The sequence below is a fragment of the Geotrypetes seraphini genome, chromosome 2, assembly GCF_902459505.1.
Source record: "Geotrypetes seraphini chromosome 2, aGeoSer1.1, whole genome shotgun sequence".
Taxonomy (NCBI): Eukaryota; Metazoa; Chordata; class Amphibia; order Gymnophiona; family Dermophiidae; genus Geotrypetes; species Geotrypetes seraphini.
In genome coordinates, this window is record NC_047085.1 from 502,679,260 (window position 1) to 502,706,887 (window position 27,628).

Sequence of the window (27,628 nt, forward strand, 5' to 3'; positions counted from 1 at the left end):
TACCATTTTACAAACAAGAATTTACTGAAGTAGTCAACGTAACATTTTACAAACAAGAGGAGACGAGGCAAGCGGGGGGCATGCAGGAGGGCTGAGAGGTAGGATTGTGAAAATCAAGGCCTGGAACCCTTGGTAGTCTAAAGCAGGGGTGTCCAACCTGCGGCCCCGTGAAGTATTTTGTGTGGCCTTGATCAAGGGCAATGCCGTTTTTTCCTCTGCTGCCCCCGGGTGTTTACTGTCTTGCTGGCTCTCTCCTCTGTCTTGCTGCATTTGCACGTTTGTGCGGCCCCAGAACATTTTTTTTCGGCCAATGTGGCCCAGGGAAGCCAAAAGGTTGGACACCCCTGGTCTAAAGGGTCATCTTGTTGGGAGATGGTTACTGTAGAGGATGTTTTCAGTTTTCTTCTGGAGTTCAGGTAATTGGTTTCTGATCTTGTGTCCACGGGGAGGTTGTTCCAGCTTTTTGTTGCCACATAGATATCTTTTTGCCACATTTCTTGGTCTCTGACTGTCTTGCTTGTTACTTGAAGATTTTCTCTCTCTCTCCTCGAATAGCATAATAATCACTTGGTACCTACGCTTCTATTGTTAATTCAAGGGAGTAGTATATTATTTTGAAAATGTGTATTGTTTGCAGCAGTCTACTTAATCGTAGCTAATCTTTCTGCTATGGATCATATTGTGCCTTTTAAGATCTGATTTCCGAGTGAAACTTTTATTACATTCAGTACACATAAAAGGGTTCGGATCACTGTGAATCCTTTGGTGTACTCTGAGATGGGACGACTGTTTGAAACTTTTATTGCAGTCAGTACATGTAAAAGGCTTCACTCCACTGTGGATCATATAGTGCTTTTTAAGATCTGATGACTGAGTGAACCTTTTATTACATTCAATACATATATAAGGTTTTTCTCCGCTGTGGATCATTTGATGTCTTTTCAGATTTAATAAGTAAGAAAAACTTTTATTACAGTCAGTACACGTGAAAGGTTTATGTCCGCTATGGATCATTTGGTGTCTTTTCAGATTTAATGATCGAGTAAAACATTTATTACATTCAATACATATAAAAGGTTTTTCTCCGCTGTGGATCATTTGGTGTATTTTAAGATCTGACAGCCAGGTGAAATTTTTATTACACTCGGTACATATAAAGGGTTTCTGTCCATTGTGGATCCTTTGATGTTTTTTCAGACTTGATGGGACAGTAAAACTTTTATTACATTCAATACACGTAAAAGGTTTCTGTCCGCTGTGGATCATTTGGTGTGTTTTCAGATGTAATGACCGAGTAAAACTTTTATTACATTCAGCACATGTAAAAGGTTTCTGACCGCTGTGGATCATTTGGTGTCTTTTCAGATGTGATGATTGAGTAAAACTTTTATTACATTCAATACATGTAAATGGTTTCTTTCCGCCATGAATCATTTGATGTCTTTTAAGATTTGACAGCCAGGCAAAACTTTTGTTACACACAGTACACGTAAAAGATTTCTGTCTGCTGTGGATCTTTTGATGTTTTTTCAGAGTTGACTGGTCAGTAAAACTTGTATTACATTCAATACATGGAAATGGTTTCTTTATACCATGAATCATCTGGTGTATTTTAAGATTTGACAGTCGCGTGAAACTTTTGTTACACTCAGAACATTTAAAAGGTTTCTGACCACGGTGGATCATTTGGTGGGTTTTCAGACTTGAAAAGTGAGTGAAACTTTTATTACATCCAGTACATTGAAAAGGTTTCTGTCCCTTGTGGATCATCTGGTGTCTCTTCAAACTTGACACCTTAGTGAATCTTTTAGCCCACTTAGTATACGTCAAAGATTTCTTTCTGCTATAGATTGTTTGGTGGATATTCACATGTACATCCATAAATGATTTAGAATTAAAGCTTTTACCACAACTTGGACATGTAAACTGCTTCTTTCTCTTGAGGCTTCCCTTTTTCTCTGGAAACATCGTGCTGGTTTCTGGATTTTCAAAACATCCATTATGAAGTTTCTTCTCTACACAATTGATCTCACAACCTCCTGGTTAAGAAAAAAGTGCAACAAATCAATAGAGAATATGGGAACCACCAATTGCACAACACAAACTTCCAAATTAGTTCCTCTCAATAAACTACTATAAAGCACTTATTCAATTAGAAAAGTAGGAAAAGACCTCTGTAGTCTGTGGCAACAGTTTGCAAATTCAACAGAAGATTTTTGTTTTCATTCTGTGGTACATTTCATAAATTTGCTTGGGGGGGAGGTTACCTTATATAAATGTAACTTTCTGTTTAAATGTGCATCTGTTTAAATGTTTTTTGCTCTTTTTTTGTGGAAGAGGGATTTTAGGAATCAGGCAGCATTTCTTTGTTTTCCTTTTAAAATTATGTTATAAAATGCAAGTGTGTCTCCCCAATATAGTGGGCTTGAAAAGGATTGTTATGTACTATAGAAGTGTTGTAAGATTTTGTGTAAGAAACCTTTTTCTTTGATATCATTTGATATTGTAAATGTATTAAATTTATAAATAAATAAAAAATGTGCATCTCTTTAAATGTTTTAAGCTCTTTTTTTTGTGGAAGAGGGATTTTAGGAATCAGGCAGCAGTCCAGCAGTGATATAGGGGCTATCCAGTCTTTTGCACTGTCACATGTTTGAATATCTCCCAGTTGGTGAGAGGTCATGTTTGTGTTTTTGGTGCAAAGAGCTCCTAGCACTCAGGGAATGGGTCCAATCTATTGAGGCTAGAGTAGCAGATGGAGGAGCTGAGAGAGACAGACAGCTACATAAAGGAGATCTATAGGGACATTTGAGAGAAGTCCCACCTCCAGTCTGGCAGTTTCTGTGCTGTCTTGGAGGGAGGTCTTCTTAAAAGACAGCAAAAAACTGCTGAAGTAGGAAGTAATCCTGTAGCCAGGACCTGCCTACCAAGGGATGCAATTTCCTCTCGTACCGAGGATGTGTCTACAGGGGCTTCTGCCCAGGATGGAAGGATTAGGATGGCTGAACAAACTAGGGGAGTAGGCGACGAGATGGTAGATGAAGTTCAATGTAGAGAAATGTAAAGTATTGCATGTAGGAAACAGAAACCCGAGGTACAGATATACGATGGGAGGGATGTTATTAAGTGAAAGTACCCAAGAAAGGGACTTGGGGGTAATTGTGGACAAAACAATGAAGCCGAGGGCACAGTGCACAGCGGCCGCTAAGAGAGCGAATAGAATGCTAGGTATAATCAAGAAGGGTATTACAACCAGAATGAAAGAAGTTATCCTGCCGTTGTATCGGGCGATGGTGCGTCAGCATCTGGAATACTGTGTCCAATATTGGTCGCCGTACCTTAAGAAGGATATGGCGTTATTCAAGAGGGTTCAGAGGAGAGCGACGCGTTTGATAAAAGGTATGGAAAACCTTTCATACACTGAGAGACTGGAGAAACTGGGGCTCTTTTCTCTGGAGAAGAGGAGAATTAGAGGGGATATGATAGACTTACAAGATCATGAAGGGCATAGAGAAAGTATGGAGGGTCAGATTCTTCAAACTTTCAAAAACTACAAAAACGAGAGGGCATTCAGAAAAGTTGAAAGGGGACAGATTCAAAACCAATGCTAGGAAGTTTTTCTTCACCCAATGGGTGGTGGACACCTGGAATGTGTTTCCAGAGGGCGTGAAGGACAGAGTACGGTATTAGGGTTTAAGAAGGGATTGGACAATTTTCTGAAGGAAAAGGGGATAGAGGGGTATAGATAGAAAACTACTACACAGGTCCTGGACCTTTTGGGCCGCCGCGCAAGCGGACTGCTGGTCACAATGGACCTCTGGTCTGACCCAGCAGAGGCACTTCTTATGTTCTATAGTGGAAGATTCAATCATTTGGCATGTAGATAGCTGGGTGGCTGGTGGATGTGAGGATCACATGGTCACTTGCCTGCCTGGTGCGAAGGTGGCAGACCTCATGCATCACTTAGATATGATTTTAGATAGTGCTGGGGAAGAGCTTGCTGTCTTGATATATGTGGGTACCAATGACATAGGGAAATGTGGTAGGGAGGTTCTGGAAGCCAAATTTAGGCTCTTAGGTAGGAAGTTAAAATCCAGAACCTCCAGGGTCGCAATTTCAGAAGTGCTCCCTGTTTCATGCACAGGACCCAACAGACAGGCAGAGCTCTGGAGTCTCAATGGGTGGATGAGATGATGGTGCAGGGAGGAAGGTTTTAGATTTGTTAGGAACTAGGCGACCTTCTGAGAAAGAGGGAACCTATTCTGCACAGATGGGCTCCACCTTAACCAGGGTGGAACCAGGCTGCTGTCATCAACATTTAAAAAGGAGATCGAGCACCTAAAACTAGACACCGGGGGAAGACCCTTGAGGTTAATTCCCTTCTGCCCACCCCAAGGCAGAGCTTTTTTGGTTCTTCAGCTTTGGTAGGAATTTTTCTGTTCTTTCTTTTCTCTATGGTGAGGGAAGACAGATTACGGAACACTGCAAGATGGGTAAGATTGAACTCTTATTACCGTTGGTATTACACCCCAGTCAAGCTTCATCAGATTTATCCTTCGGGATCTGCACTTTGTTGGCGTGGATGTGGGCTTCGAGGTGACTTTTGCCATGTGTGGTGGAGTTGTCCTGGTTTGAAAGGCTATTGGCAAGCCGTGGGCCAGTTCCTGGTTGCCACTGAGAGAAAACACGGTCCCTTATTGATGGCCTGCTGCCTATTAAAGGCCCCGATTCCGGGTTTTTCCAAAGCAATGCATATTTTTGCTCTGCATTTGTTCACATATAAATTTGCTGTAAGATTCAGGGATAATAATTACAGACCTGAGGTCAGAAATAGGCTATGATATCAAATCATTCAACTGACCCACATTGGTAACAAAATTCATGGAGAGTGATCAAAATAAAGTTTATAAAAATACTCAGAGATGTGGAACTCTGTAAGGAAGGCTTGAATACCTCCCTTGGGCGAAGAGTTCACCTTCCAGTCATTGTTGTTTTATAAAAACTTTGATCACTAGCTCCACAGAATATTGCTTGATTCAGTCTCAAAAAACTTTCATAATAAAGATTTTTAACGTATTTGAGAGTCACTGTGTGTTGTACTATGTGCTGAAATAACACTTGGGGGGTCCTGCTTAAGCTAAGTGTTATTTCAGTGTTTTTTGAGACTGAATCAAGCAATATTCTGTGGAGTTAGTGATCAAAGTTTTTATAAAACAACAATGACTGGAAGGTGAACTCTTCGCCCAAGGGAGGTATTCAAGCCTTCCTTACAGAGTTCCACATCTCTGAGTATTTTTATAAACTTTATTTTGATCACTCTCCATGAATTCTGCATTTGTTCACAGCAGCGTGCCTGGAAATTGCAGCCCATTGGAAACATAGGAGTGTCCCGGGTCTCTGCAGGATACAGGTTCGTTTGGACTCCCTACAGCTTATGTCTAAATTGACAGCAATTCGCTGTCACACTATGACCTTTTATCATAAGGTGTGCGATTCCTACTTGACCTGGAAAGAGTCTACTTGAGTGTCACTGGCTATAAAGCTCTGTTGGGTGTTTTCCCTTGTCCTAGATTAATTAGGCCTGAGAACCTGTGTTTGTTTGCTGCTTATTGCTGTAGGGGGAAGTTGGAGGGGTGGGTTCTGCTCAGTTGGGGAGGTTGGGTGAGGGAGATTCACAATGTATCCTTATGTGAAGTTCTTTGGTAATTAGCTGTATTGTTTGCTGTTTTGTGAATCTGTTGTATTTTCTTTTTGGGTTGCTTTCTGTAACAACAAAAATTTAATAAAAATAACTATATTAAAAAAAAAAAAGATAGGTAAGATTGGCACTGTGACTCTCCCCACCCTTGAACTGAAGAACCGGTATGCTGTCCTGGAAGTGGAAGAGATGAGAGCGTCCCAAGGAGAGGAAGAACCAAAGCATGAAATCCCTAAAATTGCTGGATCCGTGACCACTAGGATGCGGTTGGCGATGCCCTTCTGAAGGGTACAGAAGCATCCATCAGACATGATTTCCCAGGAGGTACGCTGTCTGCCTGGTGCCAAAATCCAAGACGTTACGGAGAGATTGCCAAGACTCATCAAGCCTGATGACTATTATCCGATGCTGCTCATCCAACTTGGCACTAACGATGCTGCCAGGTACCCCTGCGAATGTATCAAAAGTGACTTTGTGGCTCTGGGAGAGAAAGTGAAGCAGACGGGTGGTATTCTTGTCCATACTCCCTGTCGAGGGTAAGGGCCAGGTCAGAGAAGCAAACATCCAGGAGAACCAATGCCAGGAAGTTCTTCTTCACCCAAAGAGTGGTGGACACATGGAACGCACTCCCGGAGGTTGTGGTAGGGCAGAAGACACTACAGGGATTCAAAGAAGGTTTGGATAAATTCCTGAAGGATAAGGGGATTGAGGGATACGGATAGAAGTAAGGATAGTTTTTTTAGGGCAGGGAACACTTGACAGGTCATGGACCTGATGGGCCGCCGCGGGTGCGGACCGCTGGGCGCGATGGACCTCTGGTCTGATCCCGGTGGAGGCAACTTCTTATGTTCTTAGATGAATGTGTGGCTACTTGGATGGTGTCTTTGAGAGTGTTATGGCTTCCTGGACCATGGGATGGTTTTCCAAAAGCTGCTGAGCAGGTATGGTATACATCTATCAAAGAAGGGGGAAAATGTCTTCAGCGGCAGGCTGGCTAAAACTACTGAAGAGGGTTTTAAGCTAGAAGTGATGGGGCAGCCCCAGAGTAAGTATAAGCCCTCAGGTATGTAAATTAGTGAATACCTCTACACCAGCGGTCTCAAACTCAAACCCTTTGCAGGGCCACATTTAGGATTTGTAGGTACTTGAAGGGCCGCAGAAAAAAAAATAGTTACTGTCTTATTAAAGAAATGACAACTTTGCATGAGGTAAAACTCGTTATCTAATATAATAAAGCCCTAAGCGCGCATGCGCACTCCCACCTGCGTGCGCCCGTTTTCTGTGCGCTGTAGGGCACCGCAGGTAGGAGTGCGCATGCGCGAGAATCCCCCCTCCCCCGAGGTGATGTAGGCCGCCGCAGCTGTCGGCGGCTGAAGGCCGCGGCGGATGTCAGTGGCTGCGGAGTCCTTTGCCGCCCCCCCCCTTTCCCTTCCTGCGGTCCCGACTACGAACCTGGTGATTCCAGCTGCGTGTGCAGCAGTCTTCACAACTTGGCCCTTCTACTGCCCTGATTTGCTCTGCCGCGTCTCTGATGATGTCATCAGGGATGTGCCAGAGTAAATCAGGGCAGTAGAAGGGCCCGAAGCAGCGTGTGAAGACTGCTGCACATGCTGCTGGAATCACCAGGTTCGTAGTCGGGACCGCGGGAAGGGGGGGTGGGTGGCAGTGTCAGTCTTGAAACTGTACGAAGGCCAAAAGCATGGCTTGGATGAAAAGTAAGCTTCTGGTTATCAGGGCTACAGAAAGTTTGATAAGAAACTATCTTAGAATTTAGTACCAAATCAGTTACAATTAAACACTTTTTCCACTATTGTCTTTTGGAATTTATTTTTGTTGTTGTGCAAAGATCTGCAGTGAATTTTGCCATTAATAGTGAATAACTCACTCAGCAAAAACATCTTTTGCTGCTCATGTCGCATTGCCTGATTCATTCATTTTTTTTTTTTTTTTTTTTGCTCACAGTTCAGTGCAGGCAGCATTCTGATTTTGAAACTGACTCAAGATGAATGGATTGGGTTCATAGACAACCCCGCGAAAGACAAAGGCACGCGCCGACAACTGAGCGCAAGATGGAGGAGCGCGCCAAAGAAAATTAAAGTTTTTAGGGGCTCCGATGGGGGGTTTTGTTGGGGAGCCCCCCCCCCAGTTTACTTAATAGAGATCGCGCCGGCGTTGTGGGGGGGTTGTAACCCTCCACATTTTACTGTAAACTTAACTTTTTCCCTAAAAACAGGGAAAAAGTGAAGTTTTCAGTAAAATGTGGGGGGTTACAACCCCCCACACCGCGGCGCGATCTCTATTAAGTAAAGGGGGGGGGTTCCCCCCCATGCCCCCCCCCCGTCGGAGCCGTAAAAACAGTACTTTTCTGTGGCGTGCGCCTCTGCGCTGTGCTCAATTGTCTGGGCACGCCTTTGTCCCGGCACGCTTTTGACCTGACACTTTGGATTATGGTTCCATTTTGTTTTAGTAGATGGGGGAGTGTGCAGAAATTTAGGTGGATATCTTTTGGTGACTTTTTGGGAATCACTGTTTCCCTATGGCTGCGTGGGGAGCAGGCAAGGGGTGGTGGTGGACAGCCGAGGAAAAAAAAAAGACAGAAATACAGAAACAGGCTAAGGAGAGAGAGAGAAAGAAATAAAGACAGACACACACATATATTCTAACACCCGTTAATATAAGGATCTACCATACGAAAAACGGCTTGACAAATTACAGCTATACTCGCTCGAGGAGCGCAGAGAGAGGGGGGACATGATCGAGACGTTCAAGTATCTTATGGGCCGCATCGAGGCGGAGGAAGATATCTTCTTTTTCAAGGGTCCCACGGCAACAAGAGGGCATCCGTGGAAAATCAGGGGCGGGAAACTACGAGGTGACACCAGGAAATTCTTTTTCACCGAAAGAGTGGTTGATCGCTGGAATAGTCTTCCACTACAGGTGATTGAGGCCAGCAGCGTGCCTGATTTTAAGGCCAAATGGGATCGGCACGTGGGATCTATTCACAGGGCAAAGGTAGGGGAGGGACATTAAGGTGGGCAGACTAGATGGGCCGTGGGCCCTTATCTGCCGTCTATTTCTATGTTTCTAATATAACGGGCTATAAGACTAGTACTTTATAAATCTTTCCTTAATTGCTTCTGATAATTTCAGCTATACACAGCTGAAAGCAGTGCAACATGCGGAAAGTGAAGTTTAGATAGTTTTTCACTTTCCGCATGTTGCACTGCTGAAATTATCAGAAGTAATTAAGGAAAGATTTATAAACTATAAAGAGTTTTACCTCATGCAAAATTGTCATTTAGATTCTAAAGTATCAACTGCAAGAGACAAGATTTTGTTGTAGTCCTCTAGGCTTTTTTGTAGAGGGGGAGAATCAATATCCGACTTGTGCCTTAAATGTCCAGTGGTCACGTCCGCAACCGCCTTCAGCTCTCACCTCCTCTAGCACCGGACACAACCGCCATCTTACATCAAGCAGTCACCGCCAGGAGAGGTGCCGAATTTCGCGAGAGTTCACGCGACGACGTGCACACGCACCAGCTGCACTGCCTCCAATGGCTACCTTACGTTCTGGAACGTTGCCCGCCTCACTGCTGTAGCCTCACGCAAGCGCTTTCCCGCGTCTGTACACAATTGTCCTCTCCACGCCACCTCACATTCGCGCTTGCGTGAGGTTACAGGAGTGAGGCGGGCAACGTTCCAGAACAACGGTAACATACGGAGGGCCTCAAAATAGTACCTGGCGGGCCGCGAGTTTGAGTCCACTGCTCTACAGAGATGGGCAAAGGGGGCAATGTCTGGAAAGCAGTATATACTAATGCTCGAAGTATGGAAACAAGATTCTGGATCTATCAAACTGAGGTCTTTTTTTTTTGTCCTTATGGTTAAATTGAGTGACTCCGTATACCTGTTGCACAGAAACAAAACAATTGAGTTTTAATATGAATATAATGCATGTTTCTAGCTCTGGCATTATGAAGTCTATTGGAAGCTGAAACCAACATTATAAGCAAATGAACACGTAGACTACTTCTAGAGCAGTGTTTCTCAACCCAGTCCTTGAATAACTTTCAGCCAACCGGTTTTTCAGGATACCTGCAATGAATCCGCATGAGACAGATTTGCATGTTACTGTTTCCATTCTATGCAAATTTATCTCCTGTGCCTCAGAGCCAACCTCATCAGTGATGTTACAATGGCTTAATTGTCCTATACTTGGCACACGCAAGAGCATAAGAACAGCCTTGGTCCATCAAGCCCAGTAGCCCGTTCTCATGGTGGCCAATCCAGGTCACTAGTACCTGGCCAAAACCCAAAGAGTAGCAACATTCCAGCATCTCAAAGAATAGCAAGATTCTGGAACCCCAATGAGAGCAACATTGCAGAGCTGAGATTGTGATGTCATAATGCCTCATTCCACAGTGCCTTAGAGCCATCCTCATCAGTGATGTCACAATGGCTTAATTGTCCTAAACTTGGCTCATGTAAGAACATAAGAATAGCCTTACTGGGTCAGACAAATAGTCCATCAAGCCCAGTAGCCTGTTCTCATGATGGCCAATCCAGGTCACTAGTACCTGGCCAAACCCAAGGAGTAGCAACATTCCAGCATCTCAAAGAATAGCAAGATTCCGGAACCCCAATGAGAGCAACATTTCAGAGCTGGGATTGTGATGTCATAATGTGTCATTCCACAGTGCCTTAGAGCCAACCTCAGCAGTGATGTTACAATGGCTTCATTGACTTATACTTGGCTCACGTAAGAATATAAGAATAGTCATACTGGGTCAGACCAATGGTTCATCAAGCCCAGTAGCCCGATTTCATTTTGGCTATTCCAGGTCACTAGTAACTGGCCAAAACCCAAGGCGTAGCAACATTCCAGCATCTCAAAGAATAGCAAGATTCAAGAATCCCAATGAGAGCAACATTCCAGAGCTGAGATTGTGATGTCATAATGCCTCATTCCACAGTGCCTTAGAGCCAATCTCAGCAGTGATGTTACAATGGCTTCATTGACTTATACTTGGCACACATAATAATAGTCATACTGGGTCAGACCAATGGTCCATCAAGCCCAGTAGCCTATTCTCATGGTGGCCACTAGTACCTGGCCAAAACCCAAGGAGTAGCAATATAGCACTTACTTACCGTAACAGTTGTTATCCAGGGCAGCAGGCAGATATTCTCAACAGTGGGTGACATCACCGACAGAGCCCCGCAGCGGACAGCCTCAAAAGCAGACTTGCTTGAAGATCTTTGTAAGAGCTTCCGAGTGATACACTGCGCATGCGCTAGTGCTTTCCCGCCCGAGTTAGGGTGCGCGTCTCCTGTGAGGAACTCAGTTCAGATACCTAGCAAAGAAGCCAACCAGGGGAGGAGAGTGGGTTGTGAGAAGATCTGCCTGCTGTCCCTGGATAACAACTGTTACGGTAAGTAACTGTGCTTTATCCCAGGACAAGCAGGCAGCATATTCTCAACAGTGGGTGACCTCCAAGCTAAGCATACTGGGATGGCGGGAGAGTTGGCAAGTTAAGAAAAGAGATTTTACAAAACAGATTGGCCAAAATGGCCATCCCTTCTGGAGAAAGTATCCAGACAGTAATGAGAGGTGAATGTATGAACTGAGGACCTAGTGGCAGCCTTGCAGATTTCCTCAATAGGAGTTGATCTGAGGAAAGCTACAGATGCCGCCATTGCTCGAACTCTGTGGCCTGTGACTCGACCCTGCAGAGGGAGACCAGCCTGAGCATAGCAGAAAGAGATGCAAGCAGCCATCCAGTTGGAGATGGTTCACTTCGAGACAGGATGCCCCAACTTACTTGGTTCGAAGGAGATAAAAAGTTGTGGGGCTGTTTTATGAGGTTGAGTGTGTTGCAAGTAGAAAGCCAAGTTACACTTGCAGTCAAAATTATGGAGAGCCACTTCTCCAGGGTGAGAATGAGGCTTTGGAAAAAATACTGGAAGAACAATAGATTGATTGATGTGAAATTCTGACACAACTTTAGGTAAGAATTTTGGATGAGTACGGAGGACCACTTTGTCATGGTGGAAAACTGTGAAAGGTAGAGCCGCAACCAAAGCTTGTAACTCACTGACTCTTCGAGTAGACGTGAGGGCAATCAGAAAAACTACTTTCCAAGTAAGGTATTTGAGATGAGCCTTATCAATTGGTTCAAACGGAGGCTTCATCAATTGAGCCAGGACAACATTGAGATCCCAGACCACTGGAGGTGGTTTGAGCGGTGGATGAAGATTAAAAAGTCCTTTCATAAAGCGGGATACCACAGGGTGTGCGGGATACACAGGGTGTGCAGACAGAGGTTTCCCAACAAGAGGCTGATGAAAAGCAGCAATCGCACAGAGATGGACTTGGATAGATGTAGACTGGAGTCCAGACTATGATAAGTGAAGTAAATAATCCAAAACAGAAGCCAAGGAGGTAGACATTGGCTCCATATGGTGAGTGGAACACCAAGCAGAAAATCTAGTCCATTTCTGGCCATAACACTGCCTAGTGGACGGCTTTCTGGAAGCTACCAAAATATCCTGTACAGACTGAGAGAACTGTAGAGAGTCTGTTAGGTTGAAAGATACCAAGCTGTTAAGTGTAGAGACTGCAGGTTGGGATGAAGTAAGGATCCTTGACTCTGAGTAAGCAGAAAGGGAAAAACTGGTAGAAACAGCTGAGTTGAAGTAGAAGGGAGTATCATGGTTGTCTGGGCCACCGAGGAGCTATCAGAATCATGGTGGCATGTTCTGTCTTGAGTTTGACAAGAGTCTTGAGAATCAGAGGGAATGGAGGGAAGGCATAGAGAAACTGGCCCGTCCAATCCAGGAGGAAAGCATCTGCCTCGAGACACTGGGGAGAGTATATTCGAGAGCAGAACTGAGGCAGCTTGTTGTTGAGGGGTAAGGCAAAGACGTCTATTTGAGGGGTCCCCCAGCGAGCAAACACCTGATGTAGAGGCGAGGAATTGAGTGTCCATTCGTGTGGTTGCACAAGATGACTCAATTTGTCCGCCAGACAGTTGTGCTGACCTTGAATGTAGACAGCTCTGAGAAAGATGTTGTGATGGATTGCCCAATCCCACAGCTTCAGAGCTTCTTGACAAAGGGAGTGAGATCCCGTACCTCCCTGTTTGTTGACATGGTACATGGCGACTTGGTTGTCCGTCCAGACAAGGACTACCTGGTCATGAAGGAGGTGTTGAAAAGCTTTGAGAGCATGAAAATCGCTCTGAGTTCCAACAGATTGATGTGACAAAGACGGTCCGCAGGAGACCAATGACCTTGGGAACCAGGGGTCTCAAAGTCCCTCCTTGAGGGCCGCAATCCAGTCGGGTTTTCAGGATTTCCCCAATGAATCTGCATGAGGTCTATGTGCATGCACTGCTTTCAATGCATATTCATTGGGGAAATCCTGAAAACCCGACTGGATTGCGGCCCTCAAGGAGGGACTTTGAGATCCCTGGTCTAGATGGACTCCCCATGCGTAGGTTGACGAGTCTGTTGTGAGAACCTTTTGATGAGGGAGAGTGTGGAACAGCAAACCTCTGGAAAGATTGGAAGAGAGCATCCACCAGTGGAGAGACTGCTTCAACAAAGGAGTTACTGTAACTTGTTGAGAAAGTGGATCGGTAGCTTGTTGCCACTGAGATGCCAGGGTCCACTGAGGTATGCGAAGGTGAAGTCTGGTACAAGGTGTCACGTGAAATGTAGAAGCCATATGACCGAGCAGAACCATTATTTGTCTTGCTGAAATTGATGTGAGATGAGACACTTGATGGCAAAGGCAAATGAGGGTATCTTGACGTGGTGGAGATAGAAACACTCTGAATTGGACAGTGTCCAGAGTGGCCCCAATGAGCTGAAGAGTCTGAGATGAGGTCAACTGGGATTTTGGAAAGTTGACTTTGAACCCCAGACATTGGAGGAACATAATAGTCTGTTGGGTCGCTGCAATAACCCCTTGTTGAGAGGGGGCCTTGATGAGCCATTCATTCAGGTATGGAAAAACTTGAAGACCCTGGGCATAGAGGGCTGCAGCCACCACCACCAGACACTTCGTGAAGACTCTGGGGGATGAGGCGAGTCCGAAAGGAAGAACTCTGTATTGTAGATGAAGATTCCCCACTCGGAATCGAAGATATTTGCGAGAGGCTGGATGAATCGGGATATGAGTGTAAGCCTCTTTGAGATCCAGAGCGCATAGCCTGATCCATCAGGGAATATAAGGTTGGTAAAGAAAGCATCCAAAACTTCTCTTTGACTAGAAATTTGTTGAGAGCTCTGAGGTCCAGAATGGGTCGCAAATCCCCCGTCTTCTTTGGGACTAGAAAATAACGGGAATAAAAGCCCATGTCCCGTTGGTTTAAGGGAACTTCCTCGACAGCTCGAAGGCGAAGAAGAGCCTGAGCTTCCTGAAGAAGAAGGGGAAGTTGCGACAAATTTAAAGGACACTCTCTTGGAGGGTGATCTGGAGGCACCTGAAGAAAGTGAAATGAATATCCCTCCCGAAGGATGATGAGAACCCAGAGATCTGAGGTGATAATCTCCCACTAGTGATAAAAATAGTGAAGACAACCTCCTATTGGTAGAAGAGAAGTCTGATGAAGGGAGGTTGGTATGCTCAGACTGGGAATGTCAAAAATACTGAGCTGGTTTAGCCGCAGCAGGAGTCTGAGCTTTTTGCTGTCATTGCTGCTGTGGAGGCCTTCTAGACGGAGGCCTGGAGAAAGCTGGCGTCGTTTTTTGAGGATAACGATGTGGTGGTTGTTTGTATGGCCGAGCAGGAGGAGTTTTAGGCTTCGGCCGAATCAAGGAAGCAAAAGAGCGCTCATGTTCAGAGAGACGCTTTGTAGCAGCTTCAATAGAATCATCAAAAAGTTCATTTCCCTGGCAAGGCAAGTTGGCTAGACGGTGTTGCAAATTGGGATCAATATCAACAATGCGAAGCCAAGCTAGGCGACGCATGACTACTGCAAAAGCAGAGACCCTGGAAGAGAGCTCAAAGGCATCGTATGTGGCTTGCAGCATGAAGAGTCGAAGTTGAGACAGAGTTCTGATAATCTGTTTGAATTCTGGAAGACACTGTTCCTCAAGAGCCGGGTAGAACTTAGGCATCAATTTGAGTAAATAGTTAAAATAAGCAGTGAAAGTGTAGTTGTAATTTAGAATTCTGTTAGCCATCATGGAATTTTTATATAGCCTACGGCCAAACTTGTCCATGATACGGCCCTCTCTGCCTGGAGGGAACTCAGCATAGAGCTTAGATGGTTGAGCTTTCTTTAAAGAAGATTCCACAACCAAGGACTGGTGGGACAATTGAGATTTCTCAAAGCCTTTGCAAGGTACTGTGTGATACCTGGATTCCATCTTGGATGGAATGGCGGTAATGGAATAAGGAGTTTCCATATTCCTGAAGAAAGTTTGCTTTAATACTGGAGTCATAGGAAGCCTTAAGGTCTCCTTGGGTGGATGAGGCAGCTCCATGTCGGCCAAGTATTCAGGAGTGTACTTGGAATCAGAGTGGAGATCCAGCTGAAGAGCTTTCCCCATGTCAAAGACAAATCTGGCAAAAGAGGCAGACTTCGAGGTCGAGGCACTTTCAGGAGAAGGAGTGTGAGACTTAGGAACCACCGAATAGGAAGGAGAAGCCTTTCTGGAATACTGAGAAGGAGGCTCAGAATCCAGGCGCACAGTGATTGAAGAAGCTCCACTACCCGCAACAGGAGGAGTTAAAGAGTGCTTGCGCTTCAAATACCTCAATGATGAAGTTCCCAGGGTTCGAGGAACAGAGTGGGTCGAGGCAGGAGGAGAAGGCTCCCTCGGAGTCGGTCTCGATGGAGGAGTCTTCGACCTCAATGGACTGCGAGGAGAAGCAGCCGGTGTAATAGCCTTGCGAGACTTATGCGTAGATTTAGTAGAAGTCTCGGTAGCCTTTGATAAACGAGGCATAGAAGACTCAGTATCCGGAGGAGGAGAGGGTTTCTGCTGTAAAAAAGTCTCCTGATTGAGCTTGGAAGTGAGATGCCTCAAATGCCTCGAGCGATGCCTCGATCGAGGTTGAGGAGACTGTGTCCGAGGAGTAGGTGAAGAGTCACTGGATGAGAAACGGCGAGACTTCCGAGGTTTGTCTCGAGGTGCTTCCACAAGGGTCTCAGACTGCTGCTCAGGCTGGCTCGTAGGAAGCAGGGTCGAGGCCGGGAGGAGCTGAGCCATGACCGAGGAAATCTGAGTGGTCAGAATGGCTTTCAACATGTCCTTGAACATAGGCACTGAGACAAAAGGATCAAGTCTCAAAGGTACAGCAGTGCGCTCCAAGGAGGGCGACCTCGAGGATGAGTATTCCCGATGCTTGGAGGCACGCTTAGCTGGAGGTCTCGAAGAGGCTGGCAGGACCGTGGACACGGCCTGGGATGCCTGAGACTCTGGAGGCTTCTTAGGAATGGTACCTGAAGGAGAGACAGGAGACTTACCCATTGAGGAAGACTTCTGAGGAACTTCTGGCGAGGCCTTCGAGACCGGATGTGTCGAGATCGAGGCCTTGATGGAGGCAGATGTGGGCGTCAAGGCCGAGGTCTTGGAAGTCGAGGCCATCCCTGAAGCCGAAGTCGAGACCCTCTCAGCAGATGGTTCCATAGTGGCAAATAGTTGAAGAAGCTTGGCACGTCGTCTGCAAAGGGCTCGAGGTTGAAGGGTAGCACAGTGCGAACAGGCGTCGGGGCAATGTTCAGGACCTAGACAAGCAATACACCAATTATGAGGATCGGTGAGTGAAATGGCCTTGCCGCATTAGCTACACTTTTTGAACCCGGTAAGAGGCCGGGACATAGAAAAAATAAAGGCCGACGTAATGAACGAGGTAAGCGGCCAGTCCTAGGCCAAAAGGCCGCTGGCGGAAGAAAATGAAAAAAATAAAAGGTTTTTTTTTTGGTTTTTTTTTTTTACAAAAAATAAACAATAAGAAACGCGAGCACAGCGACTAACAAAAATAAGAAAGCCGCGGTGAGAGAAGGCAACGAAGGCTGCAGAGCTGAAGTGAAGAGGACTTCTCGGCTCCGCGGAAAACTTTGAACTGAGGTACCTCACAGGAGACGCGCGCCCTAACTCGGGCGGGAAGGCACTCGCGCATGCGCAGTGCAGCACTCAGGAAGCTCTTACAAAGATCGTCAAGCAAGTCTGCTTTCGAGGCTGTCCGCTGCGGGGCTCCGTCGGTGACGTCACCCACTGTTGAGAATATCCTGGGATAATCCATGCTACTGGTACAGGGCAAGAAGGCTTCCCCCATGTCTTTCTCAATAACAGACTATGGGGTATACATTTTTAAATCAATCAGTCAATCAAAAGGCCCCCAACCAGCCTCTTTCTCCTTTCTCCTCGTACAGAGGAAGCAGTTCCTCCAGGCTGCCTGGGAGTTCTCTCTTGTACCTGCATTGCCACTCACCTCTCCAAGGACTTTTCAGTTTCTCTCTTGGGTCCTGCTGATCTATGACACACAAGTCCTCCTGCCGCTCAATCTTTGATATGAGAGAAGGTTTCTCAGAAGAAGAGCCTGTTTCAAGTAAAAAAGAATTGCATCAGTGTTCTAAATTAAGGAAAACTGGGCTTTCTTAAAAAAACAAAATACTCATATTTGTACAGCTTAGGGAGCTGGAGTGTAAATGGTGGGAAACTGACCCCTCCCCCTCTTACTAAGCCATGGTAGAGGTTTCTATCGCGGCCCAGAGCGCTAAATGCTCCGGTATTCATAGAATTCTATGAGCGTCAGCAGTGATGTAGCGAGGGCGAATGGCACCCCCCCTTAACCCCTCTTCCCCACCTCCCCCTACCACGCTTGCACCCCTCCCACATACCTTTTTAACGTTGGCGCGAGCAGCCCCGAACTTGCTGCTTGCGTCGGCTTCGGCGCCTTCTCCCGACGTCACTTCCTGAGCGCGGGTCTCAGGATTGACGTCGGAGAGAGCGTCGCAGCCGACGCAGGCAACAAGTTCGTGGCTGCTCGCGCCAAAGTTAGAAAAGTACAGTGGTGAGAAAGGGGTGCACGCATGGCAGAGGAAGGGGGGACAGAGTGGAGAAGGGGTGTCGGTGCCCCGAGGAAGACCGCCCCCCTTCCGTTACTCCACCACTGAGCACCGGAGTATTTAGTGTCCCAAGCCGTAGTAGAAACATGATGGCAAATAAAGGACAAATGACCCATCCAGTCAGCCCATCCGCAGCATCCACTATCTCCTCCTCTCCCTATTGGCTAACACTCTTAACATTTGCATCTCCTCTTCCTATAGGCTAAGGCTCTTTACACCTGCATTGTGAGGTCATAGAGCTTTATGGTTATAGAAACATGATGGCAAATAAAGACCAAATGGCCCATCCAGTCTGCCTATCCGCAGCATCCACTATCTCCTCCTCTCCCTATTGGCTAAGGCTCTTAACATCTGCATCTCCTCTTCCTATAGGACAAGGCTCTTTACACCTGCATTGTGAGGTCATAGAGCTTTATGGTTATAGAAACATGATGGCAGATAAAGGCCAAATGGTCCATCTAGTCAGCCCATCTGCAGCATCCACTATCTCCTCCTCTCCCTATTGGCTAAGGCTCTTAATATTTGCATCTCCTCTTCCTATAGGCTAAGGCTCTTTACACCTGCATTGTGAGGTCATAGAGTTTTATGGTTATAGAAACATGATATCAGATATAGGCCAAATGGTCCATCTAGTCAGCCCATCTGCAGCATCCACTATCTCCTCCTCTCCCTATTGGCTAAGGCTCTTAATATTTGCATCTCCTCTTCCTATTGGCTACGGCTCAAGAGGAGGCGATAGCGGCTAGCGCTCGGGGGCATTTTAGTGCACACTATTCCACGCATTAAGGTCCTAACGCGCCTTCGTAAAAGGAACCCTTAAACATTAAAAATTTTAGCTGCCGTTCCTCAAGCTTCGCCAGGTCTTTCTTCATGTTATTCACATCATCCGGCATGTCTACTCTGTTGCAGATTTTAGTATCATCCGCAAAGAGGCAAATCTTACCTGACAGCCCTTCAGCAATAATGCTTATAAAATGTTAAAAAGAACAGGCCCTAGAACAGAACCTTGAGGCCCACCACTGGTAACATCCCTTTCCTCAGTGCAATCCTCCTCCGTTAAGAACATCCATATACTTTTACTTATCATTTTTAAAGTACTCCTAGACATACAAAGTGCGGTGTACACTAAGCATGTATGAGACAGTCCCTGCTGAAAAGAGCTTACAATCTGTTCAAGCCATACAACAGATAAAGGGTTAAGAAGGCGGGGCGAGGAAGCGTTGATGTTGGGTTGCATGTCTGCGTTTAGATACTCATCTGCCCACAGTGGATGACTCTCATGTGGGAAGGCTGATTGAACCAATTTACTCCCTCTTCTACGAAACCGCGTTAGCGGTTTTCAGCGCACAGAGCCGCGCTGAATGGCCCGCGCTGCTCCCGACGTTCAGAGGAGCTCAACGAGCATCGGGAGCAGCGCGGGCCATTCAGCGTGGCACTCTGCGCTAAAAAACTCTAGTGCGGTTTCGTAGAAGAAGGGGTAAGTCTTTATTTGCTATCATCTATTACGTTACTCTGGAGCAGGATTTTTGAAGCATTTCAGGGAACTTCGTCTTTACCCAGTGATGTCAGAGTTTCATAATTCTCCTTCATGGTCTCCGTGTAAAGGTCCTTCTGCCATCCTGCTAACAGCTCCCACTCGTCCTTGCAGAAATACACAGCGACATCCTCAAATGTTACAGGGACCTGGAAGAGGAAGAGGGAGTCACTCAGCGACATATTTATTAGGATTTTCAGCAGCAGTTCAAGGTGAGTTAAAAGGGATCTTTTGCGCATCATCCATAATTTTACTTCTAAGGATCAAACCCTTATACCAGGGGTAGGGAACTCCGGTCCTCGAGAGCCGTATTCCAGTCGGGATTTCACCAATGAATCTGCATGAGATCTATTTGCATGCACTGCTTTCAATGCATATTCACTGGGGAAATCCTGAAAACCCGACTGGAATACAGCTCTCGAGGACCGGAGTTCCCTACCCCTGCCTTATACAAAACAATTTCCTGTGAAGTCTGAAACCTTCCAACATCTACCACCGTTTAGGGACTTGCCTTTGTAGAAGAAGTCTGAAATCCCCCCTTCCCTTCTTACCTATATCCACAGTTGCAAATGGTTGAAAGACAATGCAGCTTTTAAGCTTATGCTAGGATCACTCTCATTTATTTTTATTATTTATTTTTTAGTATTTATACACTTCTCTCTATATATTTGCAGGGGATGCGGGCAGAACATAGCTGTGAATACCGAAAAACCGCCAATAACTTTTTGCATGTTATTTGCGTTTATTTTGGTAAAATAGGCCTGAAAAAGATAATAAACCATGAATAACCCGACCTGCGATTTGCTCCGTACAACGCCAAGAGCTGCGATTTGCTTCATGAACCACCGGGAGCAGCGATTCCCAATGTGAAACGCCAGGTTCAGTGACGAATATTAGGGGGCAGAGTCAGCAGCTGAAAAATCGCGAATAAGCAAATCCGCAGATACGGAGGGAGAAGTGTACACTACTTAATCAGTGGTAAGTTAGTGTTTCTCGGTACGCAGGCCACTTGTTGGGGGTACACGACCTGGCCGCCGGCGGGTATCCCTCCCTGCCCGCCCACCCACTGCTGAAGCCACTGCCGGGGTCCCTCCCTGCCGGCCTGCTGCACCCCCCCCCCCATCTGAAGTCGACCCTGTTACTTCATTGGAGCTGGACTGGTTCCCTCCTCTCCCAGCAGAACTCTGTGCAGGGACACAGGCAGCGACTCACACACTGCATAGCAGACCCAGAACCTTCTCTCCGACGTCAGAATTGACGTCAGAGGGAAGGCTTGTGGGCCAGCCTTGTGCAGTTTGTGAATCGCTGCACACGCTGTCCCTGCATGGAGTTGCTGCTGGGGGAGGATGGAGCGGGTCCGGCTCCAACGAAGTAACAGGGTCGGTTTCGGGGGCGGGGGGTGGTGCAGCGGGCTGGCAGACAGGCGGGGAGGGAGGGATCCCCGACAGCAGCTTCAGCAGGGGGTGGGCGGGCAGGGATCCCCGGCGTCACCTGCAGCTTCTGAGGACAGGTCGGCTTCAGGGGAGGAGGGAAGTGTGGGCGGGTGGGGCAGGCAGGGATCTCCAGTGGTGCCTGTAGCTTCTGTGGACATGTCGGCTTTGGGGAAGGGGGGAGTGTGGGCGGACAGGCAGGGGTCCCCAGCGTGCAACTTAATTTTGGGACAAAGCTGGAAGGCAGGATGGGGGCACAAACTCGATACAGAAGGAAGGGAAGGGGCATGAACATTGGACACAGAAGGGAAGGATCAGAAAGGGAGAATTGATGGGCATGAGTGTGTGAGTGAGAGATGGTGCACATGGGAAAAGGAAGAAAGGAAAATTGGGCAAAGAGAGAGAGGAGTGAGAGATGCATGGGGAATAGAAGGATGAGAGGGAGAAATGTTGGATGTGGCAGTAGAGGGGGTGGGAGAGATGATCTCGCAAGACAGATGGACAGTGAGAGAGAGGGGGGGAGAAATATTGCCAATAGGGGTGGAGGAGAGAGGAAAAAAAGTTGGACTCATGGAGGGACAGCGAGAGAGATGTTGGTTGGGGAAGGAAATGAGGTCCGGAGGAGAGGAAGCATGCAGGAGACAGAAAGAAATATTGGATGCACAGTCAGGAGGAAATACAACCAGAGATTCATGAAATCACCAGACAACAAAGGTAGGAAAAATAGAAACATAGAAATAGACGGCAGATAAGGGCCACGGCCCATCAAGTCTGCCCACTCCAATGACCCTCCCTATCTATCTTTGCGGATAGATCCCACATGTTTGTCCCATTTGGCCTTAAAATCTGGCACGCTTCTGGCCTCAATAACCTGAAGTGGAAGACTATTCCAGCGATCAACCACCCTTTCGGTGAAGAAGAACTTCCTAGTGTCACCGTGCAGTTTCCCGCCCCTGATTTTCCACTGATGTCCCCTTGTTGCCGCGGGACCCTTGAAAAAGAAGATATCCTCTTCCACTTCGATGCGACCTGTGAGGTACTTGAATGTCTCGATCATATCTCCCCTCTCTCTACGTTCCTCGAGTAAGTAGAGCTGCAACTTCCCTAACCACTCCTCGTATGGGAGCTCCTTGAGTCCCGAGACCATCCTGGTGGCCATTCTCTGGACCGATTCCAGTCTCAGTACATCCTTGCGGTAATGTGGCTTCCAAAATTGCACACAGTACTCCAGGTGTGGTCTCACCAAGGATCTATACAGTGGCATAATGACTTCAGGTTTACGGCTGACGAAACTCCTGCGTATGCAACCTATGATTTGCCTTGCTTTGGATGAAGCTTGCTCAACTTGATTTGCAGACTTCATGTCTTCCCTGACAATCACCCCTAAGTCTCTTTCTGCTTCAGTTTTTGTCAAGATCTCACCTTTTAGGGTGTAAATCTTGCATGGATTTCGGCTTCCCAGGTGCATGACTTTGCATTTTTTGGCATTGAAACTGAGTTGCTAGGACCTAGACCAGTGCTCCAGGAGAAGTAGGTCATGCATCATATCATCTGCCATAGAATTATTATCTGTTGTGCTCTTGTTCACTACATTGCTTAGCTTGGCGTCATCGGCCAATAATGTTATTCTTCCTCGGAGCCCTTCTGTCAACTCTCTTATGTAGATGTTGAACAAGATCGGGCCCAGGACGGAGCCCTGTGGCACTCCACTTATCACCTCTGACATTTCGGAGGGGGTGCCATTCACCACTACCCTTTGAAGCCTACCTCCAAGCCAGTTCCCAACCCAATTTGTCAATGTGTCGCCCAAACCTAAAGAACTCATCTTGCTTAGCAACCTGCGGTGTGGAACGCTATCAAATGCTTTGCTGAAATCCAGGTAGACGATGTCCAGGGACTCACCAGCATCCAGCTTCCTCGTCACCCAGTCAAAGAAGCTGATCAGGTTGGATTGGCAGGATCTCCCCTTAGTAAATCCATGTTGGCGGGGATCCCGTAGTTTCTCCTCGTCCATGATTCTATCCAATTGGTGTTTGATTAGGGTTTCCATTAGTTTGCTCACTATCGATGTGAGACTCACTGGTCTGTAATTTGCCATTTCCATCTTGGAGCCTTTCTTGTGGAGTGGGATGACGTTAGCTGTCTTCCAGTCCATCGGGACGTTACCTGTACTAAGGGAGAGATTGAAGAGTGCGGATAGCGGTTCCGCTAGGACATCACCCAACTCCCTGAGCACCCTAGGGTGTAGGTTGTCAGGCCCCATTGCCTTGTTGACCTTGATTTTTGACAGCTCGCAATAGATGCTGCTGGGTGTAAACTTGAAATTGCTAAACGGGTCAACTGATTTAACCCTTGTCTGTGGCTGAGGGCCGATTCCCGGCGCCTCGCGGGTGAAGACTGAGCAGAAGTATTTATTTAACAGTTGGGCTTTTTCCGAGTCCGTTTCTACATAGTCTCCGTCTGGTTTTCTGAGACGTACTATCCCTCCCGAGTTCTTATTTCTGTCACTAATATACCTGAAGATTTATCTCCTTTCTGGATGTTCTTTGCTAGAGACTCCTCCATGAGGAATTTGGCTTCCCTAACTGCTACTTTGACGGCCCTTGACTTGGCCAGATATTTTACTCTAGAGTCCTGTGTCCCTGATTGTTTGTAAGAGATGAATGCTTTTTTTCTTCTCTTTGATGATGTCCGAGATCTCCGTAGAGAACCACTGTGGCTTGTTGTTCCTACTCCGTTTGCTTACTGATTTAACATAGCGGTTTGTTGCTTCCTGTATGGTGGCTTTCAGAGTTGACCACATTTCTTCCACGCTGTCGGTGTCTGCTTGGCTTTGTAGCGCCTGGTGAACGAAATCTCCCATGTCTTGGAAGTTTGTGTCTTTGAATTTGAGAACCTTGGTCATTGAGGTAGATTTCGTGAAACCTTTCCTGAGATTGAACCATATCATATTGTGGTCACTGGAGGCCAAAGTTTCACCCACCGAGACCTCTGTGATACTTTCCCCATTGGTAAGTACTAGGTCCAGTATTGCCTGATCCCTTGTTGGTTCAGATACCAGTTGCCTGAGTCTTGCTCCATTCAAAGAGTTTAATAGCTTCCTGCTGTTGCCGGAAGCAGAGGAAAGCGTGACCCAATCCACATCAGGCATGTTGAAGTCACCTACCAATACTGTGTCACCCCGCAAGGTGATATTCTCTATATCTCCGATTAATTCCTTATCTAGGTCATCTTGATGTCTTGGGGGTCTGTATATTACGCCAAGATACAGGCATTTGTCCTTCCCTCTGGCCAAATTTACCCAAAGGGATTCCCCAGTGTACTGTACATCCGTGATTCTGGTGACCTTAATGTCATCTTTAGTATATTGATTTTATTTTCAATTTAGTGATCAAAATGTGTCAGTTTTGTGAATTTATATCTGCTGTATATATATTTTGCTCTATATTTGTCTATTTTTCTATAGTTGTTACTGATTGCATATTTTTAAAGTCATCTGCCTTGATCTCTTTGAAAAAAAGCCCCGAATATAAATGATAATTAACCATACGTAAAGTGTGTGGTTTTTTTTTTTAATTTTTTGGTTACCATTATGTATTAATAAGATTATATTGTGTGCGTGTGTATATGAAAAATGGATGGAAGAAATTGCATTACAATTAGTATTATTATTATGGGGGTGGGGTCTGGGATGGAGCTTGGGCGAGGGTACTTGGTTGATATTTGTTAGGCTTAGAGGGTACTTGGCTTGAAGAAGTAGAGAAATACTGGCCTAAGTGGCTCACACTCTACCTAATGTATTTTGGGGCAATGGGGGGGGGGGGATTAAGTGACCTGCTCAGAGTCACAGCATAAAAAAGCATAAAATACAGCATAAAAAAGAACTCCATCAATATATAGAAGCAGAGCTATCTAAAATTTAAAAGATCTTAAAATACAATTTTGTATTAATGTTTCTCCAAGTCAATCCTTGATCATCTCCTGGTACTTCAGAAAATATGATCATTCTGTGGAACTTCGTGTCCAAATGCTAAATTAAACAAATACGTTTTCAAAAGTTTCTTAAAGGATTTAAAATTTAATTCCAAACGGATCTGCCTTGGCAATTGATTCCTTAAACGTGGCGCTAAACAACAAAAAAACTCTAGATCTTGTTCTTTTAACCGACGGTATAACCAACCTATTGTCCTGTAACGATCTCAACATTCTTTTTTTTTTTTTTAATTTATAACATTTTATTGAAGGAAATACAATATAAGATAATATACACAGATTTTCATTTCAATTAGATTCACAATTATTATATGTTCATACATATTTTAATTATTCCTTCAAAATATTTTTCCAAATGACCCATTGTAAAACATCTTATACCCTCCCACTCCCCTCCCCTCACCCACTTCCCTTCCCCCCACTAATGGAAGATTTTCCCCTTTTCCCCCTCTCCTTTCCCACTTCCCTTCCCTCCCCCTGAATAGAAGATGACACATATTACTAGGTACTGTGATGCAATGAATGTATACCAAAGCTTCAATGTAGAATATTAATAATCATACTTTGTGCTCTGGGGGAAAGATTTTGAATATAGGGGTCCCATATTTTCAAAAAGAATCGTGGCAGGCGGTAAGGACTCATACTCTCATCCTGAGCCAGCCAATCAGTTAGCGTAGTACACGGATTAGTTAAAAATAAAAAATAAAAAAACCCACCCTCACCAGAAAAAGTAAAAATATTTTTAGTTCATGGTTTGGGTGCACAGATTAGGAAGCTACTGCAGGACCGGTAAACCCTTTTAAGCCACAGAAAGCACATGCTAGTGCTTATCAGGTTGAAAAGGTGACGGCGAAAGCTAGAAGGATGCTAGGTTGCATAGGGAGAGGTATGGCCAGTCGGAAAAAGGAGGAATAAAACTGATGAGACCTCATTTAGAATATTATGTACAATTCTGGAGGCCGCACCTTCAAAAAGATATAAAAAGGATGGAGTCGGTCCAGAGGAAGGCTAATAAAATGGTGTGTGGCCTTCGTGATAAGGTGTATGGGGACAGAATTAAAGATCTCAATCTGTACACTTTGGAGGAAAGGTGGGAGAGGGAAGATATGATAGAGACGCTTAAATACCTACGTGATGTAAATGCGCATGAGTTGAGTCTTTTTCATTTGAAAGGAAACTGCAATGAGAGCGCATAGGATGAAGTTAAGAGGTGAGAGGCTGCGGAGTAATCCGAGGAAATACTTTTTTATGGAAAGGGTGGTAGATGCGTGGAACAGTCTCCCGGAAGAGGTGGTGGAGACAGAGACTGTGTCTGAATTCAAAAGGGCCTGGGAATTCAGTGTTCCCTCTAAGCTGCGCTGGCGTGCGCTGGCGCACAAAATATTACATCGCAGCGCACAAGTTTCACGTCACAGCGCACGGCGTACGGCAGATGGCAGGGCGGCGAGAGGAGAATCGGGCGAGTTGGCTCATAACTTGCTGGCGCCTAACGCACAGCGAAAAAAATTTTGCTCACAACACCCGCCCACTTAGAGGGAGCACTGCCTGGGATAGGCACGTGGGATCTCTCGGAAAGAAAGAGATAATGGTTACTGCCATCATGTTTGTATGTTTTGATCACTGCTTAGTAAAAGGACCCTCTTATGTAGGCCCTCCGGGGACAGGGAAATAACTACCTGTTTCTAATGTGTGAGCAAAATACTAATAAATAACTCACTTGTCCCAAACCCTCAGATTATAGAGACAGGCCTCTTATACCTGAATATAATTTACCTTGAGTATGTATGATCGTCCTTTTAAGGATGGGTTACGGCAGTTTTTACCCTGCCACTAGCCTTGCTTTTGCAGATGATTTGCCTGCTACCCCTTCCGGTTGTATTTCCCCTCCCCCCGTTCATTTCTGTCCAAAATAGTGTAGTTCTGCCTAGTTACCTTTTGTTCCAGTGAGTCATTGTGTGTCTGTGTGTATGCTTGTTGTTGCATTAAAATCTGTTTTTTAACGTACTTTTTATATACTATGTAAAACCGCTTTGAAATTTGATCAAGTTTCAAGTTTATTTTTGATCTGATAAATCGCTTATTTAAATTCACTAAGCGAGATACAACTTTGGTAAAAAATGTAAACATACAGTTAAACATGATATTTACATATTAAAATAATGGGTTAGACCAGTGAAACTCAAACCCTTTGCAGGGCCACATTTTGGATTTGGAGGTTCTTGGAGGGCCACAGAAAAAAATAGTTAATGTCTTATTAAAGAAATGACAATTTTGCATGAGGTAAAACTCTTCATAGTTTATAAATCTTTCCTTTTGGCCAAGTCTTAATGATAATATTGTCATTTATAGCTAAAGAGACATATGATCAAGAAACTGTTTTATTTTACTTTTGTGATTATGATAAACATACCGAGGGCCTCAAAATAGTACCTGGCGGGCCGCGAGTTTGAGACCACTGGGTTAGACCAACAGACTTACAAACTAATGGATACACAAGGTAAAAAAAAAAAGGGAAGAACTACAATTCAATAATTTTAGAATAGAGAAGAGAACCATAAAAGGAAAGAAACGTTGGGGAGGCGGAATAAGACATTTTTAATAAACCTGAATCCTGAGTTAATAATGAAAAGGCTTGAGCTGTGTCTTCATAAGTTAATTAATAAATAAATGCACACAGAGCACCATAAACAGCAGCCTCTGCCTGATAAGTGTCTTTGTGTAATCCCCTTCAGTGAGCTGCTGCTCATAAGCCTCATCCCTGGAGTGAAGGATGCCCCCTACCTGTGCAGGCTCTGCGTCAGCCATGATCTTTTCTCCTCTTTGTTGGGAAGGGTTCGCTCTCTCTTTCCTGGGATGAATCTTCAGCCTCTGCAACACTCTTGCTGGG

At 45.6% G+C, this 27,628-nt stretch overlaps 1 protein-coding gene across 3 annotated transcripts; it reads right to left on the reverse strand.

The window, feature by feature from the left end:
• LOC117354499 (gastrula zinc finger protein XlCGF52.1-like) lies at positions 1–27,628 on the reverse strand. 3 transcript variants are annotated; one of them, XM_033932143.1, is made up of 4 exons: positions 27,523–27,628; positions 19,341–19,467; positions 17,148–17,255; positions 1–2,039 (listed from the first exon to the last, which is right to left on the reverse strand). In XM_033932143.1, exons 1-4 carry the CDS (start codon positions 27,544–27,546, stop codon positions 646–648), a joined length of 1,653 nt encoding a protein of 550 aa, XP_033788034.1. In that variant the 5' UTR covers positions 27,547–27,628; the 3' UTR covers positions 1–645. The 3 variants fall into 3 exon arrangements, with proteins under 3 accessions (XP_033788034.1, XP_033788035.1, XP_033788036.1); XM_033932144.1 differs by lacking the exons at positions 17,148–17,255; positions 19,341–19,467; positions 27,523–27,628 and adding an exon at positions 10,850–10,908; XM_033932145.1 differs by lacking the exons at positions 17,148–17,255; positions 19,341–19,467; positions 27,523–27,628 and adding an exon at positions 4,515–4,659.